This window comes from Phoca vitulina, unplaced genomic scaffold (assembly GCF_004348235.1).
Source record: "Phoca vitulina isolate PV1807 unplaced genomic scaffold, GSC_HSeal_1.0 scaffold2, whole genome shotgun sequence".
NCBI lineage: Eukaryota > Metazoa > Chordata > Mammalia > Carnivora > Phocidae > Phoca > Phoca vitulina.
This window is the reverse complement of record NW_022589705.1, coordinates 65,997,937-66,012,057: the sequence shown is the minus strand read 5'-3', so window position 1 is coordinate 66,012,057 and position 14,121 is coordinate 65,997,937. Positions and strand designations below refer to the sequence as shown.

General features: G+C 50.3%; 2 protein-coding genes across 3 annotated transcripts in view; one reads left to right on the top strand and one right to left on the bottom strand.

Annotated features, from left to right (window-relative positions):
• The first annotated feature begins 56 nt into the window (after positions 1-56).
• On the top strand, positions 57-4,376 carry TOE1 (target of EGR1, exonuclease). Its single transcript, XM_032430220.1, has 8 exons — positions 57-133; positions 896-1,038; positions 1,126-1,166; positions 1,300-1,396; positions 1,523-1,681; positions 1,945-2,204; positions 2,401-2,560; positions 2,644-4,376. Exons 1-8 carry the CDS (start codon positions 82-84, stop codon positions 3,262-3,264), a joined length of 1,533 nt encoding a protein of 510 aa, XP_032286111.1. The 5' UTR covers positions 57-81; the 3' UTR covers positions 3,265-4,376.
• The window catches only part of TESK2 (testis associated actin remodelling kinase 2), a 147,783-nt gene continuing 137,124 nt past the window's right edge, over positions 3,463-14,121 (bottom strand). For both annotated transcript variants that reach the window (XM_032430158.1, XM_032430168.1), the window contains 6 exons: positions 7,166-7,248; positions 6,853-6,937; positions 6,516-6,599; positions 6,227-6,313; positions 5,421-5,538; positions 3,463-5,141 (listed from right to left, as the gene is read on the bottom strand). In XM_032430158.1, coding sequence (XP_032286049.1) covers positions 4,417-5,141; positions 5,421-5,538; positions 6,227-6,313; positions 6,516-6,599; positions 6,853-6,937; positions 7,166-7,248 — 1,182 coding nt within the window. In that variant the 3' untranslated portion in view covers positions 3,463-4,416. The remainder of the gene's footprint in view (positions 5,142-5,420; positions 5,539-6,226; positions 6,314-6,515; positions 6,600-6,852; positions 6,938-7,165; positions 7,249-14,121) is intronic.

Below are 14,121 nucleotides of genomic sequence, written 5' to 3'. Positions count from 1 at the left end.
CCGATCGCCGGCGCCGCGCGGAGAGAAGAAGCGGAAGCCCGGCGAACCCACCGACTACTCAGGCGAGGGGCCTGCCGTGTCATGGCCGCCGACAATGGCGATGGCGCAGCCTCAGCCCCAGCGGCCCCTGACGGTGAGTGGCTTCCCAGGGCTTCCCGCCTTAAAACCCTGTGCGCTCCGGAGCGGGGGAAGGCCTCGGGCTCTCGGCTCTAGAAACTGATCTCAACGTTCAGAGGACTAGCTCATTCCTTCTGAACCAGCCACGAGGAGACTACAAATCCCGGTGGGCACCGCGGCTCGGGCGCAGAAGCCCGGCGTGTTGGGAGCAGTCGGGGCGGGTATAGGGGCGTGTCGGGAGGTGTAGTCTAGAGCTCGTGGTTCTTTTAAGTGGCGCGGGTCCGAAGGAAGTGGAAAGTGTTGGGAGCTTGGGTGTGAGGAATTATTTATGAAGCCCTGGGGCGTGCTGGTTAGCTCCTGGGGCCCCGTGGGAACAGTACTATGGAGCTTTGGGGGGTATTAAAAGAGTCGCATTCCTCAAGCCCTGAGAAGGATTTCCTGCGGGATGTGGGAAGAAGGAACCTCACAGATCGTCTAGTCCAGCCTTCCTCCTCTAAAGTTTGTGATGCTGAGGGCTGAAGGGAGAAGTAATTTTCCCAAAGTCTCACATAAACCACTGGAAGACGCCAGCTTTCTCTTCCCAAATTCAGGGCACTGTTCACTCCTAGCACTGTGCGTAGAGCACGTGTGATACAAAGGCTTGCAGGAGAGACATGCTATTTCTTGCCTTAATGGAACCTCCCCCCCAACATTCCACCCTCAGCCATGGCCTACCTTGGAATCTCTTCCCCTGGGCCTCTGCCTCAGCATTACCATCCATCGCTCTCCTTACCCTCAGGTGGTGTCAGCAAAAGCACAAAATCTGAGGAGGAGCTAGTAGTCCAGGTGCCCGTGGTGGATGTGCAGAGTGACAACTTCAAGGAGATGTGGCCGTCCCTCCTGCTGGCCATAAAGACCGCTAGCTTCGTGGCTGTGGACACGGTGAGGGCTGGGGGATGGGGAGGGCAGATAGTTACGAAAGGGCTGGTGCTGGGAACCTAACACAGAACTCCCTTTACACACTCCCAGGAACTGAGTGGGCTTGGGGACAGGAAGAGTTTGCTGAACCAGTAAGTATAAGCCCTGATATTAGTGCCAGCCTTGGCAGGAGGGGCAGACCTCATCCCTGGAGTAGAAGTCACAGTCCTGGGTGGTTTGAGGGCTAACTCCCAGCCACAGCCACCCCCTAAACCCAACCCCAAGGTGCATCGAGGAACGTTACAAGTCCGTGTGTCATGCGGCCAGGACCCGTTCTGTTCTCTCCCTGGGCCTTGCCTGCTTCAAGCAGCAGCTAGACAAGGTAGGTACTGGTCTCCTTCCTATCTCTGGTCTGTGGCTGGGGGGAGGGGGGTTGAGATCCTGGAGAACATCGGGTGTAAGGTGTTTCTGTCCCAAATCCCAAGGGAGCAGATCCTTTCTCTCTCAGGGTGAACACTCCTACCTGGCTCAGGTGTTCAATCTGACCCTGCTGTGCATGGAAGAGTATGTGATAGAACCAAAGTCTGTGCAGTTCTTGGTGCAGCATGGCTTCAACTTCAACCGGCAGTATGCTCAGGGTATCCCGTACCACAAGGGCAATGACAAGGTAGGTCTCCAGCCTTGAGACTGCCCCTTCTGTGACTTCATTTCTTCCTAACCGAGGCTGGCTGCAGGGGGAGGATCTGCTTCTTAGGGAGGATGGGAAATCACTAGGGATAGGGCTGGGGAAACCAGCCTGATCCACAGAAGACTAGCATTGGGAAGGCAGGGAGCGAGAGCTTTCCAGATAGGGGCACCGGCGGTAAGTGTCCTGCAAGAGAGGCTCACTACGGGACTGTCCTTCCCAATGACCCCTTTCTTTCCACCCAGGGCGATGAGAGTCAGAGCCAGTCAGTGAGGACCCTGTTCCTGGAGCTAATCCGGGCCCGCCGGCCCCTGGTACTACACAATGGTCTTATAGACTTGGTGTTCCTGTACCAGAATTTCTATGCACACCTGCCCGAGAGCTTGGGAACCTTCACTGCTGACCTATGTGAAATGTTCCCAGCCGGCATTTATGACACCAAATATGCTGCTGAGTTTCATGTGCGCTTCGTGGCCTCCTACCTGGAATATGCTTTCCGGAAATGGTGAGCAACTGGTTAAGGCTTAGGGGTGGGGCCTGGTATAAGCCTATTTTATTTACTTAAGGTATTTATTGAGTGCCTGCCATGTGCCAGACACTGTGTTAAGTGCTGAGGACTCAGCAGTAAGCAGAACTGACAAAAAACCCTGTTCCCCTGGAGTATATAAGCTATGGACCAACACCCTCGTCCGCTGTTTCAGCGAGCGGGAAAATGGGAAGCAGCAGGCAGCGGGCGGCCCGCACCTGACCCTGGAGTTCTGCAGCTACCCGTCTAGCATGAGGGCCCATATTGACTACCGCTGCTGCATGCCCCCTGCAACCCACCGTCCTCATTCCACCAGCGTCTGTGACAACTTTTCGGTGAGAGCACCTGCCCATTTCTTGGGGGAGGGCAGGTTCCTGATGCCTGGAACCCCCTCTCTAAGTCTCTTTCCTACCTCTAGGCCTACGGTTGGTGTCCCCTGGGACCACAGTGTCCTCGGTCCCATGATATCGATCTTATCATTGACACCGATGAGGCTGTGGTGGAGGACAAGCGGCGACGGCGGCGACGTAGGGACAAACGGCGGAGGGCTTTGTTGGGCCTGCCTGGGAAACAGACCTCTGAGGAAAATGAGGATTGTCCTCCTGTGAAGCAGGTCTGCGGGGATGGCGTCCAGGCTGAAGAAATTGAGCAGGAGGTGGCTAAGGATGAGACTAGGAGCCAGCCTGGCTTGGAGCAAGGTCACAAAAATGACTTGGAGCTGGGGCTTAAAGCAGCAGGGCCAGAAACAGCTGATATGGCTGCCTCAGAAGCGCCAGGGAATCAAGCCGGTCCTCAGCCAGTGCCTGGGGATGGACTGCATCGGGCTGGTTTTGATGCCTTTATGACAGGCTACGTGATGGCCTATGTGGGCGTGAGCCAAGGACCCCAGCTCTGTAGCTCTGGGCCCTGGCTACCTGAATGCCACAACAAGGTATACCTGAGTGGCAAAGCTGTGCCCCTCACAGTGGCCAAGAGCCAGTTCTCCCGATCCTCCAAAGCCCACAACCAGAAGATGAAGCTGGCTTGGGGCAGCAGCTGACCCAACTTCTGCCTAGCACTCAAGGCCCAGGGAGAGGACTGAGAATGGAACAGAGGTGTCTGGGTCCCTCTAGCCTGTGAATGTCCTACTCCCACCTTCTACAGAACTGGGGGGTGGGGGTGGGGGCAGTCTTGGCCTGGACCTTCTCCTTTACCCTAAAGGCTGAGGAACAAGGGTACACATAAGGAGGCTGACCAGCACCTGTAACACAGACTTTATTTTTAAATCTGAAAGTGTCTGGGAAAAAGTATTACCAAAAAATCAACAGAAACAAGTTATGAAAATATTTGACCAGCTTCATCTTTGGTTATTTCTTACCGCGGCTCTGTAAGGACAGACTGTTCCCACAGCTCCAGCCATAGCAGGAAGGGAAGAAAATCAGTCCATGTATAAACCATTTAACCAACTGAGTGTATCACATGTTGACAAATACATAGAGCAGGCCCTGAGGCCTACAAAACCAGCCCCACTCCCAACCACAAGGTTGAAAGTTTTATGGGGCAGAACATTAAGACTCCTTCATAAATATGAAAATAGATTAATCAACTGGAAAAGATTTTTGAATAGGTTAGCTAAGAGCCATGACCACCACGCTGCCTCACCATCCCCTTGCATAGAAATGTAGTGATGTGGTCTGACCATGCAGTAAGTGCAAACAGCAATTATTCAAGTGTCTTAGACATCCTGGCAAGAAGCTCCCCGGTCTTAAGGTCTGAGAAATAGCCATGCCTTTTATGGCTTCCTGGTTAGCTCCAGGTTCCATCCAGTAGCTTATATGACCCAGGAAAGGGCGAAAGATAGACCTGGGGTGGGAGAAGAACCTGGGGTATTAGCTGCCTGCCAGCTCAAACTAGAACTAGGAGTCCTCTGGTCCTGTCTGGGGAAGTGCACTGGGAGCTGGATGGGAGCCAGAGCTCCTTGCTGGATTTCAGAAGCTTCGTATCAGCTGTTGGCCCTAACTAGGAAGGGCTTTCATTGCTGCCTCCCCTCTCATACACAGCCATTGGGCACTTGGAGCCCCCAGACTGACCCTGGCTTGGCCTGGCCTGCCTGCTCTACAGGCCGCAGGGAAGAGTCAAGGCTGTGCACCAAGGGGGCCCTGTGGCTTCAAAGGAAGGTCCACCCCCAAGGTGAGCTGGGGACTAACCCCTCTCACCCATCCTGTTTTCCCTGGGTTTTCAGGCCTATGCCTGAGACAGAGAAAGGGACTGGAGCCAAGCCTCTTGGCCTTTCTTCTTCTACCTCCATTTCCTCAGAGGCACCTGCAAGGCATGGACTGGCCCCTTGGGGCCTGGGCCCAAAACCATTTTCTTCTTGGGGACCGGAGCAGTCCATGGCTTCATGGGCCGGAGCAGCTGGGAGGGCAGATGCTCGGAATGGCGGGATCTCTCTCACTCTGTACTTGAGACTACTGAGGCGTGGTGGGGGCCCATCAGATAGTGATTCTTCTCGGCCCACAAATGGACAGGCCTCTCGATGCAAGAACTCTGGTGAACCAGGCAAAGAACGCCACCGGCGAGCAGGTGGCGCCAGGGGCTCCTGCCAGTCAGCCACAGGCAGAGTTCCGGGCCCTGGTGCATCCAGGTCAAATACCAGGGAGATGACAGACTTGCTGGGCAGGTCAAAGAACTTGATCTTGCCACCCTTGAGGTCCTGGCGAGCACTGAAAGGGTTGATTTTGGGGGTGCAGGCAGCACCACCTCGTTGTGGCCGGTAGTACGGGTCCAAGACGTTCACTGTACGTGGGGGCTTACGGGAGAAGATGTCTGACTGGCTTCGAGACAACCAGATGGTGCGTCTTGGGCGTGGGGACTTGGGAGGGATCTTGTCATCCAGTAAGCTCAGTCGCTTCACCCCAGGTCCCTTCTCCAAGAGTCCTAAAAAACAATGAGTCAAATCAGGGTTACTCCCACTAGTCATAACAAACAGAAGTGGCACCTTGTGCCACAAAGCATTTCACCAATGAGAAAACAAACTCAGAAGGGAGGCTATATGCGCCAAGTCATAATTCTTAGAGTCCAGTACTTTTTCCATCATCCCCTGCCCTTTGCCCTTCTTCTGGACATGGGATCCTACAATCAGCCCTAGAGAGGAAGGCCCCACATCCTAATTTCCTCCCTTGGGGTCAGGTGGAACACTCTGGTCTAATCTCTTACCCTTGGCTGTGGGCTGCAGCTTCCTGTCCGTCTCCAGCTCTTCGTCCTGTAGATGGCTCAGAATTTCCTCCAGGGTCTTCCCAATCTCCGTGAAGGATGGGCGCAGTTTGGGGTCCATCTGTAGTCATCCACACCAGCCATTAGCCCTACCCTCCTATCTTCTACCCCAAGGATGGCATTTGAGTCTGTTTCTGGCATCTTTTAAGATTCAGATATGCAGCTAAGAGATCTTTTCTAAAGGCCCCAGACCATGAGAGTGATTCCCAGAGCTAAGGTCAGGGAAGATGCTATTGTCTCATACCCATCCGTGTCAGCACCCTTTCTGTATGTCTTATCCTCTCGATGGGCACAGAACCATCCAAAAGGGTATGCTTACATTGGTTTGTTCTCTTCTTGCTAACATGTTTCTGGGAGCTATCTGGACAAAGCCCAGCTACCCCTTGGTCATGACAGGTAGGTCCAGCCCCAGAGCTGTATAAAATGAAGGCTAACAAAAGCTCTTCCCATGGGCCTTAAGATCATCAGCTGGACCCAAAGTCCAACTGAAACCTGACCAGAGCTCTATCAATGTCCAGGGCAAGAGGTGATGAGTCTACCCTGCAGGCTGAGGACTGTATAATACAGAGCAATTTTCCTTTTCTTGGTCCAGGGCTCTCGACAGTCTGTCAGGCCCAGAGGAGGGGCTGTGGGCACTACCATTCATCAGTGAAAAGGAGGCTCCTCCTCCTACAGTCCTACCCAGATGAAAGGGGTTCAGCCAGCCCCTGACCAAAGTTGGGGGGAGGGAAGGGGAGGGAGACACTCACATTACAGCAGTTGAAGGTGAGCTGCAGAAAGTCTGGGGGACAGTCTCCCACCATATGCTGGAAAGCGTCATAGTCTAGCCCGAAGTTCTGTGGATAGGTATGGTAGGGAGGGGACATGGTAGACTGGTCATTAATCCCTCCACCCATCCTGGCCTGCTTAGGAGAGGCTGAGAATTGCCCCGAAGTAACCATACAGACTGTTCCAGCAACTCCACCCTGGGAACAACAGCTCCATAGCTTCAAAACCAGCCCCATCCCACTGGCACTGTGCCCTATGCCTGCAGCTCACCTCTGTGCGGGGAAGATAGTCCGGATCAGCCTGGATGCGGGCGATGATCTCACAGAGGATGATACCGTAAGAGAACACGTCCGCCTGGTGGGTAATGAGATCTCAGTTTCCTTCTCAGTGGGGTGAGAGGTGGGGTTTCTGCCCCTCGGGTCCACTAGCCCAGGCCTGAGCCCTACTGTGTGCATTTCATTCAGTTCACTTACTGGGCAGCTGCCGAGTACCAGCTCTGCTCTTGGAAGGATATAGATCCTCACCCGGAACATATAAGGTGATCCTGGATACCTTCTGCTAAGAATGGATTCTAAGGAGAACCATGCCCCGGGGTCCCCAGACTCACCTTTTCATTATAGGGCTCATCTCGGAGAACCTCAGGTGCCATCCAGAAGGGTGAGCCCACCACGGCCAGCTTCTCACTCCCCATGCTGTGGGGTGGGGGCGGAGGAGAGATTATATGGAGCTTGCCACTGGCTGGTGCAATGGGATATCTGACCACTGGGAATTCCTCTCCCTGAAGGACAGGCACTAAGACTGACCAAATTTAGGGAGCTGGGATTGAGCTGTGACCAAGTTCTGGCCTCTGGGGAGGAAGCTGGAGTTTTCCCTTTGCTTCAGTCCCTTCTGTGACCCCAGTACCTATTAGGGCTACCCACCTGACGTCAGGAATCTTCTCAGCCAGGCCAAAGTCAGCTACCACTGCAGAGTAACCATTCTCATCCCTCTTTATCAGGCAGTTCTAGGGTTCCCAAAGAAGAAGGAAATGTGGCTCAGAAGGGGGACCAGCCAGCCATAAGGTTACCACCACCCCTCCTTGCCACAGGGCACCTTGGCCTCTCCTCCTTGGTGAAACCACACTCTTAGGCTGACCCCAGTGGTCAGACTTGGGGGCTCTGTCAGCCATGGGAGATGGCTTAGGCCTGGATCTTGGGTGGCTGCCCTAAGATTCATATGCTTCAAACAAATACTTATCTTTGTTTTCTATATACTAAGCATGGTTCTAAGTGCCAGAAATACTTCAATGAACAGACATCTTTGTCCTCTTGGAGCTTACAATCTAGTGGAAGAAGACAGACTATCAGGCCCATGGCCTCCCATCCTCTTTTCCTCAGAATGCAGAGACCCAAAGGCGAGCCTGAGTAATATAAGTAATGTAATGTAAGTAATGTAAGCCTAAGACAAGCGCTCAGGCCTGCACTACCTTTCACTGCCCACAAGATCACAACCAGCTTCCTCTCAGTCTATGATCTGCCTCTAACCAACTGACTTACCCCCTCCCCCTGCTGTTCCTATGCACACAGCTCTATCCAAACTTGTCACAGACAAGCTGGACTCCTGAAGCCTGAACAGCTCCTTCAAGCTTTTCTTGTGCTTATACTGTTCCCTTCCATTTGGAATGTTCTCCCAACTCTCCTTTTCACCTCAAAAGATTTTATGTGTTTTAAGGTAAGTGCCCTTTCCACGCTGTCCTCTCCAGCTCTCACCAGCCTCTCTCTCAACTCCTTTAACTCCTCCTCTCCGCTACTTCCTCTTACAGTCTAGCAGAGAGCAGGTTCTGGTTCAGGCCTTCCCTCTTCATAACACTCAACTCGTGAGAGAGGCTCAGGATGTGCTCACCGAACAAGAGAAAGGATGAACCCAAATGACTTGTAAATAAACACAAAGCAGCAACCAGGCTTGGCATGCAGTTGCCGAGGCAGCGCCAAGTCACCTCCTGCTTCCTCCACCTCAGGTACAATCACTCCCTTCCTTTGGCCTCGACGTGATCATACTCTTCTCTGCCTGAGTTGGGAGGAGCCCGTGATTTCGCCTTCTCCTGCTCCGGGTCCCAGGTAGACACGCCCCATCCCTGGCTTCCGAGCAGGACCATCCTTGTGCGTGTCCTGGCTTTGGCCCTCCCATCAATCGTGCTGGCTCAGCAACCCCTGACTATGGCTGTGAGAGGACGGGCCCTAGGCCAGCTTGCCTGTTAAAAAGCCAAAGCCCAGGCTATAGGGCACAGGCTTGTGAGGCAGTGGCAGCCCAGATCTGTCACGTACTTTTCTCCCCTCCTCCCTTTTCACAACAACTCAGGCTCCTGTCTCCAAGGCTCAGGCTAAAGTACTACTTACCATTTGCTCAGAAACAGCCCTCAGAAATTCAGCCTGGGAGCAGCAGATAAGGAAAAGAATATGGCCACAGTACACTGCCCTTGTCAAAGCTGTGCGGTTTCTGCCCCAGCTTCATGTTCATGGCCATCTACTGTCCGCTCACTGCAAACCACCCACGTAGGGGTAAGTGACTTCGCAGTAGCTGCTCTGAACGGCTGAGAAATGGCTAAGGCAGGGATGATCGGGGCCCCACAGTATGGGACAAGGCTACCCAGTTTGCTTCTGGTCTGGAGGTGACCACTGCCCCTCTTACAGCTTCTCACAGTCAACAGCTGGGCATTGGAGCCAAAGACAAAGATGGGATACTGCAAACCAAAAGAGCCAAACTTTAGGAGTCTGTATTTGAGGTGATAAGAAAAATGTGGAGGAACCCTGATGGATTAGCCCCTGTGGGATTTTCCAGAAACTCCCAGCCTGCCCTTAAGAGCCTGCCCTTACCGGGGTCTAGGCTAGTGAGGTTTGGCTGGCGACACTTGCTGTTTTTACTTCCTTATCTCCCACTCATTCCTCATGGGTTTCTGCTGTGAGTTCCCACAGAGGATACCAATGACTTCTATGTCATTAAGTTTAATAGACAAAATTAGTTCTTACATACTTGATCTTTCTGCTGTTGACGTTGCTGATTACTTCTTTCAACACTTTCATATGTGATTCCAGGAATCATATTAATACTGGGCGTGCAGGGGCACCTGGGTGGCTCAGTTGGTGCAGCGTCTGCCTTAGGCTCAGGTCGGTCCTGGGATGGAGCCCCGCATCGGGCTCCCTGCTCAGCGAGGAGCCTGCTTCTGCTTCTCCCTCTCCCTCTGCCCCTCCCCCCGCTCTCTCTCTCTCTCTCTCAAATAAATAAATAAAATCTTTAAAACAAAAAATACTGGGTGTGCAGAGAATAATCAGCTGTGGTCCTGGAGCGAACAGACCAGCTATTAGAGGCTAGTTAGAGGCCATTCCTGTTCCCTTTTGATCCTTCTCTCCTGGCTTCTGTGACACCGCAGTTCTGGATTTCCTTCTCTACCTCTGGCTACTTTGCAGGCCCCAGTGCAGGCACTTCTTCCCATCCGATGTTCTCAGGGTTCTGTCCTGGGCCTATATCTCTCGGGCTCCATTTGTGCTGATGACTCCCAACTGTATATCATCAGACCTGACCTTTATCCTCAAGCTTCAGATCTGCATATCCACTCTATTTCTGGACATCTCCTGGATTACTCATATTGAACTCCATACATGGAAACCTGAAGTCACCTTTTCCCCTCAAAAGCTAAAACTCTAGCTGTATTTTTACGTCCGCTGATACTGCCATTTTCCACCCAGTTTGCTAAGAGAGCAACCTGGGATTCACCCTAGATTTTTTACTCTTAACTCCAACAAATTTAGCTTCTAAATATTTTTCAAATTGGGGGCGTCTGTGTGGCTCAGTCGGTTAAGCGTCTGCCTTCAGCTCGGGTCATGATCCTAGGGTCCTGGGATTGAGCCCCACATCAGGCTCTCTGCTAGGCAGAGAGCCTGCTTCTCCCTCTCCCTCTGCTGCTCCCCCTGCTTGTGCTCTCTCTGCATCTGTCTCTCCGTCAAATAAATAAATAAAATCTTTAAAAAAATTTTTTAAATAATAATAAAAAATATTTTTCAAATCGGTGTCTCCCTCTTCATCTCCACTACCCTTGCATCAGGTCCTCCTCATTCCTCCCCTGAAAACTACAATGCTCTTCTAACTGGTCTCTCTGGCTTGGTCCAGGCTTGATCTCCATAATCCACCTTCCTCATTCCTGCCAGCATGACTTTAGTAAAATGTAAATCTGTGTTACTCCCCTATTTAAAAGCCATCAATGACATATTGTATGATTCCATTTATATGAAATGTCCAGAATAAGCAAATCCATAGAAAGTGAAAATGGATTAGTGGTTGCCCAGGGCTGAAGGGGAAAGGGAATAGAGTGTGGGGCTTTCATCTTGGAATGATGAAAAGTTCCGAAATTAGATAGTGGTGATGGCTAAATATACTAAAAGCCACTAAAATATATACTTTGAAAGGGCAAATTTGGTTTTATGTGAAGTATATCTCAAAAAAGCTGAGTGGTTTTCTTCATTTCCTATCTAGAAGATTAAATCCAACTTAGACAATATATGATCAGAGTCCTCTCTTTTCAACTCTTACTCCCTACCACTCCTCCCTCCCAGTCTGCCCATCATACAGTTCATGCCGCTATGCCTTCGTTTATGCAATTCCCTGTGTCTGCTTTGGTCTAGAATATGACCCCCAGCATGTGCACTAATAATAATTAAACTAAATAAGTAGAATTCAAGGCACCTGGGTGGCTCAGTCGTTAAGCATCTGCCTTCGGCTCAGGTCATGATCCCAGGGTCCTAGAATCGAGTCCCGAGTCGGGCTCCCTACTCGGCCGGAAGCCTGCTTCTCCCTCTCCCGCTCCCCCTGCTTGTGTTCCTGTTCTCGCTATCTCTCTCTCTCTCTGTCAAATAAATAAATAAAATCTTTAAAAAATAAAAAATAAAAAAAAATAAGTAGAATTCAATTTTCAAGATTCAGCTCAGCCACCATCTCCTCCAAGAAGCCTGCTCTGTACCCTCAGGCTGGGTTAAATACCCTCTATTCAAAGCATCCTATGCACTGTCCTCTCTGTAGCCTTTGCATCTACCATGTTATAATGGAAGTCTGTATAGTGCCTTCCTATGGCTAGAGACTATAAGCTTTAGGAAAGCAGTGATGTTTTAAGAGGGAGATGGCCCAGAGAATACTTCCTAGCCCCTTGGGTAAGGGAAAGATTGCCCACTTCTGTCTATATGGTACCCTAAGAATTACAAAACATTTTTCACAAACACAGTCAAAACAACATTGTCAGGTGGGCAGATCTGAGATTTTTACATTTAAGATGAGAAAAACAAAGCTTACAACCGTAAGTGGTAAAGACCCAGGACTCCTAATTCTAAAGCATTCTCACACGATTCTACCCTCCCCAGAAAGAGGCTGAAAAGCTTTCCCCTTTTATAATGAAGCAATGTAGTCTTCAGCAAGGCCATGGCAGAAGCAATGCAGTCTTAAGAGAGCAGCAGGGGCCAGGGCCCATGGAGAAGGCAGCACGGTGTGCAATACCGTAAGACCCCTTCACTTGGGCCTCCAGCCACTATCTCAAGTGCTGGCCAATCCAAAAGCATCTAGTACAATGCTTGCATTTCTCACCCAACTTGGACATGGCCCCAGTATAGACTACGTGGCTACAGAGTACAAAATATGAAGCTCTGGGCGCCTGGGTGGCTCAGTCGTTAAGCATCTGCCTTCGGCTTGTGTCATGACCCCAGGGTCCTGGGATCGAGCCCCGCGTCAGGGTCCCTACTCAGCGGGAAGCCTGCTTCTCCCTCTCCCACTCCCCCGCTTGTGTTCCTGCTCTTGCTGTCTCTCTCTCTGTGAAATAAATAAATAAAATCTTTAAAAAAAAAAAAAAAAAGGAAGCTCAGACCACTGTGGGGTTCTGAAGAAGCCAGACCAATTTTCAGGCTGTGTGGAATACAAGGTCCATTACGTAGAGGACGAAGAATGCTTTATTCAAAAGTGTCTTTGGGGAACCTGGGTGGCTCAGTTGGTTATGTGTCCAATTTGATTTCGGGGTCATGATCTCAGGGTTGTGAGGTTGAGCCCCACGTCAGGCACCGTGCTGGGCGTGGAGCCTGCTTAAGATTCTCTCTCCCTCTCCCTCAGCCCTCCCCCGCCTCCCTCTCAAAAAAAAAAAAAAAAAAGAAAGTATCCTTGCCTAGAGTAAGCAGCAGACATAAGGGAGGCTCAGACAGACTTCCCTGAGGTGAGAGGTTCCTGATTTTCAGGTTCAAAAAGGAGCCTAGGCCCTACTGCTGCATTCCTCCCCTATTAGAATTCATCACACTACAGCAGAGAGACTTCTACATTTGCCTCTTCAGTGACGGAATGATCCCATTCATCTCTGTGTCTCAAACCTAGCACAGACACACAGAAAGGGCCTAGCAAAAGTTTGTTATACGAAAATTTGGGCAGATAATTGAAACACCTGGGCTTCTTTTCACATGTGTCAAAGGCATACACTAATCATATATTCAACTCTCCGCTTTGGGGACTGAGCTGACAAGGGACTCAAAGGGGTGACCATGAATGCATTTCTGGAAGCCAACACAGATCCTTCAGAACCGGGCCAGAAGAGACACTTGAGAGAAGTTCCTGAGCTCTCCTAGAACAGCTGCATAGTCAGTATTGGCACCGAATAAAACCACCTGAGTGGAGAAATGCCAAGTCCATTTGTTAATGTTAGTTCCAAGCTAAAGCTATCTCTACAACAATAAAATGGCTTTCGATGTGCCATCACCTCTTTCCCCTCACCCCTCAACAAATCCACTCCATAAACCCAGTTAGGATCAGAGAGGAAAGTACTGATTCTACATCTCAAGAAAGCTTAAGAGGTTCTTTTTACAGCACAGGGAGATCAGAGACTGAAATGCCCTCCTAAATGCCCCAGAGGCTGCTACGGTCCAAGTCTCTTAGAAGATTATCTGGTTTGCTGTAACGTGTCCCAACCCTTGCTCTCCATCCCACCCTGTGATCCCATATCTTTACCACAGCTCTTATGTAATATTCTTCACATAGCAATCTCCCAACCAGACTAAGAGACCATCGATGATGGTACAGACTGGGTTCCAGTAATTTCTATGTCTCCAATACTATGTCTTCTTATAGCCCAGTATGAATGGTTCCCAAAAGCTGTTGATAGTTTTCATTATAAAAACAAACAAACGAACAAACAAACAAGCCCAAAAAAACAACTACAGCATGCCCTAACAGACACTCTCTATCTCTCCAGCATTCAACTTTGTTCCTAATTCATGCTATCTTTGGTCTCTGAAAATTGGCATTTTCTGCTCCTAGTTTTGTGGTATAGGCTAAGACCACAGCTGAATAGGCTTTTCACTCTGGTAGAATCACCAGAGTGGCCTCTTTGAGTCAATGAAAAAACAAAAACCAAACCCAACAACTAAGAATAGAGGTACAATTCATAACCCATACTCCTAGGGGTAACCAAAGAAGATCGTGGTGCTTGCCCGATCCTGGGTAGTCATGGTATTAAGCAGAAACAAACTGCTCTCTTGACCGTTCCTAAAAGCCAAAACTCACATATAGTTAGTTGTACTAGTTACTCCTAAGCTACTGGTAAAAGCCTGTGTGTGGTGATTGCCACTTCTTGATGGAGCTCATGACTGAATATTTTTAAAGCCACCCTACATTCGACTTCTTACTAAGTAAATTATCAGCATCATCACTGCACAAATCTGTATCAGGCTATTTCTTAGAAGTAATTACAAAATTAGACTGAACAGCTCTATCCAACAGACTTTTCACTTTTTTTTTTTTAAGATTTTATTCATTCAAGAAAGAGAGAGCACGAGCACAAGCAGGGGGAGAGGCAAAGGGAGAGAGAAGCAGGCTCCCCACT